General features: G+C 40.5%; 1 protein-coding gene across 1 annotated transcript; it reads left to right on the plus strand.

The window, feature by feature from the left end:
* Positions 1-1,400: 1,400 nt before the first annotated feature.
* On the plus strand, positions 1,401-6,342 carry LOC128497259 (uncharacterized). The gene is made up of 4 exons (XM_053467231.1): positions 1,401-1,464; positions 4,236-4,440; positions 4,682-4,811; positions 5,721-6,342. Exons 1-4 carry the CDS (start codon positions 1,439-1,441, stop codon positions 5,990-5,992), a joined length of 633 nt encoding a protein of 210 aa, XP_053323206.1. The 5' UTR covers positions 1,401-1,438; the 3' UTR covers positions 5,993-6,342.
* The last annotated feature ends 1,937 nt before the right edge of the window (positions 6,343-8,279 follow it).

Below are 8,279 nucleotides of genomic sequence, written 5' to 3' on the forward strand. Positions count from 1 at the left end.
GCTCCAGAGGCAGATAAGGTTCTGCAGTGTGCAAGCCGGAGGCTGGCTATGACTTATGTCATCAGGTGGCCGCTGACCTTAAAGTGCCACGGCTGTCCCATCTTCGCCAGTCTGGCCCTGCATAGTGACGTTGAGGAATTACCTAGTTATGTCACACAGAGTTGGTGCCTGCAATTTCACTGCAGCTGAACCTCAATGTTACTCAATTTTGATGAATGAACATGGAATTTATAGGACGGCATCCCTACTGACTGAATTAGTTGATCACATGCAGGTAGCTGAGGTTTGACACCCAGCTGCTAACAGATGGCCAGCCCAGGCCCAATCCCAGTGAGAGTTTCCTGCAACCACTCTGGCAGGGGTCGCAACTATGACCTGCGACCACTTGTCTGCCCCTTTAAAGCGGCTTGCCCTTTTGAACAGTTTTGGACTGACAAGGGGAGGCAAGAACACAGTAAAAGTGAGGCTGCTTGCACAATATGCAAGCGCCTGAGAGAAAGCTGTGGGTGAGGTAAGGAGGTGTGAGAGAGAGGGAGCGAGGGAGTATAAATGTATGTTAGCATTATAATGTATGTATATGTGTGTATACTTATATGAATATGTACACGTGTGTAGGTGTTTGTGTGTTAGCATGGATGTGTAAGTGTTTGGGGGCAAATATGGCACAGGCAGGCAGTTTGGGAGCAAAAATGGCACAGGCAGGCTGTTTGGTGACAAAGATGGCACTGGGAGGCTGCTTGTAACGCCAACAAGCTGATTGGTGGTAAATATGGCACAGGCAAGCTGTTTGGGGACACTAACAAGCAGTTTGGGGACAAAGATGGCACAGACGTGCTGTTTGGATGCAAAAGATGGCACAGACATGGTCTCTTGCAGGAGAAACCCATAGGGCTTCGCTCTTCATAATGCATAGGACAGTCCGTGAGTTACAACTCTCACTTTAGTGAATAAATCTAGGAGAGTTTGTAGATGTGCCAAAGGAACTGATCACAAAAATGTCACTGATGCAAAAAAAAAACACAAACTGTAGCTTTAACAGGTTAATGTTTTCCTTGCCCCTGAAATGACAGCTGAATCCCTGTGTATCCGACGCCTCATGCGGGAAAACAGCGTGATCCCACCCACTCCTGTTACCATGGTAACTCCAAGCACCTGGCCATGTGACCACCCCCAGCCGTGCTTCAGATTACATCAGGGTCAGGTCACAGGTAGCTGTCCAGCAGGCTATGAAACTACAACTCCCATGATACTGAGCCAGCACCCCAGCATGAGGGGGCTGCTGCTCCAGGTGGCTACTACTGCAGATGTCCGAGCCCCTAGCCAAAGTCTCCTGCCAACAACAGGGGCAGCACCACCGGGCTGTGAGACGTCACACGTTTGGATTCGATTGGCTTTTCTGGAATATTTAGAGGGAGGCGATGAGAAGTAAACTCTAGGAATGGCGTTATTAACTGGGAAGTACCGGTGAGTGGTCCAGAGGTCATTGATGTACATTTAGTGGGTAAAAGACACGTGAAGTTTGGGAGGTAAAAAGCACAAAGAGTAGTCATTTTGTAGCCCTTCGGTATATCTTAGGATAACATTTCTTTGCAATGCATTACCTGGCGCCTAAATGGTTAAAGCGCAGTGTGATGAGCTGGACTAAGCGAATTGGCTTTTGGAAGTTAAATGATTACTAGGTTGCGGTAATCGTAATTAATGTTTAGCCGACGTGTAATAGTTCTAGGATTTAAAGGCAACCCGCAGCCCTGAAAGGGAAATGCTATGTTCACAAAGTGTGCTAGTTGGAAAAAAATGGACATTAAGTTATTATAATTTATTGTTTTATATAGCGCCATCACATTCTGTAGCGCTGTACAAAGGGTAGACAGGACATAACAAGTAGTATATAACATCATAATAATAATTTGATTTATAGAAACAACAGGTGAGGAGGTCCCTGCTCAGATGAGCTTACAATCTACAGGGAATTGGGGTCTCTTATACAAGAGGTATAGATCATTGCACTGTGTGTATCGGAAAAGACTATATTAAATACTTACAAGGGATTTAACAAATTACGGGAAGGAAATTTATTTCAACGGAGGAGAAATGTTAGAACAAGAGACCATTGTCTAGATGGCTTAGATGTAATATAAGGAAATTGTATTTTATACTGAGAGGGCGGTAGATAAATGGAACAGGTGGGACAGCACCTTTAAAATTAACATACTAAATAAACTGCGTCTGAGATTCCATACACACTAACATTTTCATAACCCATCATAAAGCTTTAATTGTAATGACTCACCAATGGTGGCCACCAAAGGCTTCTAAAAAGGTCCTTTTCAAGGCCATGTAAATATATTTCTCAATGAAATCACCTTTATTCAAGTGAAAGGGCTTACCAACTTTCAGAGTTTTTTGGGTTTAATAATTAAAAAAAAACAACAATTAGTGTAAAAGCCTGATCCTTTAACGGTGTTCGGTTCCGTCATACAATCTGCTTGGTGATTTTTTTTTATTGCTGTCTTTGTTTTAATGTAAGTCTAAAGTAAAGTGTGATACATAATTGCAATGCTTTTACTGTGTCAGCAGCGTATTTACAGCCCTAGATGGTTATTCGTTAACCAGTAATCCTATCGCAACAGGAAAAAAGGACAAATATTAACTGGATTCAAACTCTCAGCTTTGTCCCCAAAATGCAGATTCTTAAAATGAGCGACTGACTCCTGGGCTGTAAATAATTTATTACAGAATCACTGTCTTTCAGAGATATTTAAATTTTTTATATCTTTTTAATACCACAGAAATTAAGTGACGCAAAAGCACATGTACATCTTCTGCAGAGCTACAATGGAGATATATATTATATAAGGATACAGAGATTTAGCAGAATATCATCACCCAGTATAGACAGGAACGGCAGCTGACTCGCATATTGGTGTGAAATTCTTTTGTTGTTGTTGTTGTTTTATTTTCATCAGCGCCTGCGTAATCCCATGTGGAATCAGCTGCTTGCAGGAGAGATCAGCAGGGAAACCTATCACAGGGAAGCAAGCAAAAAGCAAAAACTAGTATATCAAAATAAAAGTACTTAAAGCCTCGGTGTATAATAGAAGCTGAGCTATAAAATTCCCCAACATACATATTACAGTGCGGGATACTTAATAAACATATGTAATGACTCCCAACATCTATAATTAAGTAATTTAAATGTATCCTCTTATATTTATACCATGTGAGCAACCACGGGGAGAGAGAATGTTTATTGTTATGCTGGTAATATAGTTACTTACTTTTACTAATTGCAAAATAAAGAACACAAGGCATGGCTAGTTTATATAAAGTGTATATATCAGGAATGAGACTTATACAATTAATATTTTGGATTTTTTAGTTAAAAAAAAAACTAGCAGTGTCAATTGTGTTTTATTGTAACTATGATATATTTGGTTTAGGTTGGGGTCATTTATTTTGGAGATAATAATACATAGTATATTAATGCTCATATTTATGTCTGCGGAGGCTGAATGAAGAATGATAAATTGGGACATAAGAAGGTAATTATACCAAGCGCAGCAAGGCAAATATTTACTAGGTCAAAATCGTCCAAAATTACCTCAACAATAAAAAAATCAAAGCTTTAGCTGTTTGTGAAGGTAATTTTTAATGAGACAAAATAACTCACTGAAGAAGAAAAAAAAAGCAAAAACATGGAACAAGAATCATATTACACGTTACCTGTGTCAAAATTCCCATAAGGCAGGAGCGTATTTGCCTTTTTATTTTTTTGTAAAATTTGTCGGATATCAGGTAGTCTGGTTTTTCTTTTGTATTGTGCTACTAAACACAATCATTTATAAGAAACAATATGTTTTCCTTTGCTGGGCTCCGTGGCTAAATTATGGCCCCAGCATCATCTGTCATGGTATTTGACTCCTTTATTAATTTTTTTTTGTAATTAATTTTCCATCAGGGGAAGAATAGCAGTATTTAGCCCTGGGGGAGGGGAAGTCCAGCTACATGGCCCAGCAATAAAGTATCCCAGACACTAAACAGACACTATCCAGTCCTGTCCGAAACAGTATAGAAAGCCAGTAAAAGGATCTGATCAGGGACGTAAAGCTGCTTGTAACGCTGCGCACCCTGGTGGAGATGTGTGAGATTGCAAGTAACAAAATGTTTATGTCCACTTAAGAGACCTTCTCAGGATTTTATCAACAATGACATTAGCTTGATCGTGTATCTTGCAGGAACCATAAGACCATCGATCATTCGCCGGTCTCTCAGCTTACAGAGAAACGCCAAAGACCGCGGACTTGTTTTGCGTGTAGGGCCAGTGTCAGTGCGGGCAATGCGGTCCAGAGGGGCTCCGTGCAAAGCAGCTCCGATGTGCTTCTGCCACGTCACTCCGACAGCAGCAAACAGAAGTCACAACGCAAATACAAACTGGAAAAGGTAAAAGCGATGATGGTTTGAGTCTTTACTGGGAAAAATGGGCAGATTAAACGAGTCTGAATAGGTCTACTGAGCCAGGCTACAAAGTGCTCATAAATGTTATGACTTGAGTGTATTTTTTAGGAGGACTTTATCATTTATATTCCCGTTGATATTACTTTTTATTACAATGCTATTCATTACATGAATTTGACACTTTCTCCCCCAAAATAATATATATATATATGGTTTTATATTGCAGATGACAGATTTGGAACGGTGTGGTACGGGGTCCAGGAAGGTGACCTCATGCCAATATTGCGCCGACGCTAGTGAGCGGGACCCCACATCATCCTCGTCTTTGAGTTCCCGTCTACACTCTAGAACATCAGGTGACAGTTAGAAAAGTTATACCACTAAGCAAATGGTGTCTTTGGAATTAGCTACTGGTGTGATCAGTTGTCCATGGCTTGCTGGACCAGTTAAACAAAAACCTAAAGACTAGAGGATCAGAGGCTTAGATGTAATGTAAGGGACTTTACTGAAAGGGTGGAACTGCCTCCCAGCAGGGGCTGTAGAGGATAATTAAACGAGGGAATTTAAACATGCACCCAATAGGAATATGGCTATGCTGAATCTAAGATGACATCAAAGACTGGAGAATTGACACCAGACAACCAATAAATGAGGAGTTACACAGCGGGACCAATGAATGTCAGTGGGCATATGTAAATACCCACCCCTGGGGGTGAGGAAAGCGTAGCCAACAGGGCAAAGTCAGTTATTTAAGCAGCAACCAATCAGAGAGCTCTCTAACCTCTCTATGTTAGGCCTTGGGGAAGGGCAACCAATCACATGAAGCTATTGAGGTAGAACAACCCAGCTTAACCTTGTTAGTGGCTGCCTGATGCTGAAACGAAGGACGATTAAGTATCCCCTGAAGAATTAAGAATCAAGCTAAATTTTTCATGAATAAAGAATTATTTCCGGGAAGGGCTTGGGCATTCTGCCGTGCAAAGAGTCATGTTGCTAATAGTGTTTCTTTACACTAGTCTTAAAGCAAGCAGAATAGTTGGAACAGAACCTTTTAGTTGTTTAAGTGTTTGGAGTAAACTAACATGTGACTTTCTCCAGTCAAGAGTCCCTCAACACCTATCCCTTCAAAATAGGGTTCAATTAATTCCACCCCATCACGATCTCTGCAGAATTCTAATCAAACTCCATATTGCTGTCCTTATAAATCATATATCAGCTTTGCATAAATAAGACCACTAAATATATGTTTCTTTGTGCGCATGCAGAACCCTTGGAAGCCAAGGTTCCCGGCTTGCCTGTTCTTCAGTCGAGAATGACATCGAAGCTACTTGTTGGAAGCCTACATGTGACCAGCACGGAACAGGGCGTTCTTCTCTCCAATGCAGAACTCCGGAAGTGGATAGTACAGTTTGGTGGAGATGAACAAGCAGCATTCATGGCCAGAGGGCTTCAGAAACTGCAGTTAGGGTACGAGCGTGGCAAAGCAGAAATGAGAGAACAGGCCAACAATGGGGTCAACCTGCCCATGGAACATTAGGCTCATCTTTTTGTTCCAGGCTGACCTCGGAGAATGGAAATGGCTACTATAGCTCAATACAGTAGCTATACTATATGGACAAAAGTATTGGGACACCTGAACATTACACCTACAGGGACTTTGATGACATCACATTCTAAATACATAGACATTAATATGGAGTTGGTCCCCCTTTCCAGCTATAACGGCTTCCACCATTCTGGGAAGGATTTCCACAAGATTTTGGAGAGTTTCTGTGGGGGGGGGTTGCCCTTTTATACAATAGAGGATTTGTGAGGAAAGGTCTGTCCATGGTATGCAGACAAGATGTACAAAATGAGGCAAATGAATAAAGAAAATAAAAAAAACAATGTTCCAACCCAAGAACGGTGGTCAGAAAAAAAACACACACAGTATCAACCATTTATTACTAGTATATTATAAGCGAGTTAAAAAATACCTATTTTTTTAATGCTAAACTACATTGCTGTATTTAATACTCGAGGAAAAACTTTACTATTTAAATATTAAAGGGGCTTTCCATTAATTTGTAAAATAAATTACGGTATCTCTCTCCCATTCTCCCTCACACATATCTCACACACTGACTGGTGTCAGAAACTTATCTTGCAGACCCATTCTGGATATTACCAAATATCTATATCGAACAGATGGGATTAAAATATCATTTTCGAGAGCAGTTTCATGGATTAAAATCAGATTCGCCACTAATGTGACACCGCGGCTAAGCTGCTCAGAGTCTATGGGGGAGCGCTATAAAGGAACATGCCTGAGAGCATATTAATATGTATCAACGGCGAGCTGTAATGAAATGCATAATCAAAGTGTGTATTAATTATAAATATTGCCCTGGGTCATTACTTAAAACTGAACATAGAGGTAAGATGCAGAAAGTGTAAAGGAAAGGGTGACGCGTAATTGAATTTGAAAACAGACCAGGAAAATGTGACATTAACTCCTTCAGAGCTAAAATGAAAAATAAATACATATGGTTTTGCAGTAAATTGGGTTCCATTCCCGCAATAAAGGGGGGGCAGTGGACACGCTCAGCCAATGGCCCAGTAATATAGCAGCCCGGGGGCTACTTGCCAGACGGCTTGCCTAGTATGCCAATAATGCCATGTCCAGTCCTGTCCGGCACATGGTCACCAAAACCAAAAGCTAATCAGATATACTGTAAGTGCTGCTCCAAATCTTTGCTCCCCTAGGCCACCTTGTGGCCAAATGTGGTATTTCCACTTAAATGCACAATAAGGAAAATAATCTCTTGGTGAGTTCAGTCTGAGTGTCTGAAACAGAATGTGCGATGCCCTGGGCTAAATCTCTAAACCCGGCTCTATGTGACGCAATTGATTATAGTTTTGGTTCTTAAATAAATGGGCAGTTTATGTACAAAGAGGGCTGTAAATCGCACGAGAGACCAACTCACTATGCATTACCCTGGGCTTCTTTAACCCTTCTTACAGGAAAAAGAATGCGAGGGCTGGCCCTTCATAATTCACAATGAACTTAGCAATTCAAAATGTATTAAGTTGCCTACAAACGTGCGGCACAGTAAATACCCCCCCTTACAGTTGTTAATAGCGACTCTACTATAACAGTTGGGGCCAGACACACAGTCGTAAAAAGTTTATTGAGAATAAAAACTCCCTTTTAAAATATACAAAAATGAAATCTGATGCAATGATTTGCATTCTACCTATATGTTATACTTGACTTAAAATATAGAACTATTTACTATACCCTCGTGTGAAAATAGCCATTCAGACTGAAGACAATTCCCTCTTTTAGCTTCCAGATCCTCAATTGCAGAATTGCCTTGCGTTTTTTACAGCAAGAGTAAAATAATAAAAAGCTATTTTTTCCCCCTTTAATGACATCTCTGTATTATAAATGAGATTTGCCCCACAGAACACAGACGAGACATGCGAAAACTGTCAAGCTAACGATAATATGCGAAAACTTAGCCAAGCTAACGATAATATGTGCAGCTTTATTATATCATAGATTTACATCTGTTCTTAATTGCAATTGTAATTTTATAAAAGCACATAACGAGTGTGTTAAATGTAACTAAAAGCTGTTAACCATTAACAAACCATACAGGAAAACCTCCAAAACTGTATACAGAAGACTGAGCTATAGGGACGGTCATGACTTTAAAGGGACTTTAATGCACATGATAGCCGAGTGGTCCCTTTAAATGTTTATGTAGCCCCCCTTGGAAAAGCATGGAGGGATTCTGCAGAATCCAACCCCCTATATATATATATATATATATATATAT

This window comes from Spea bombifrons, chromosome 5 (genome assembly GCF_027358695.1).
Source record: "Spea bombifrons isolate aSpeBom1 chromosome 5, aSpeBom1.2.pri, whole genome shotgun sequence".
In the NCBI taxonomy this organism is placed as follows: Eukaryota; Metazoa; Chordata; class Amphibia; order Anura; family Pelobatidae; genus Spea; species Spea bombifrons.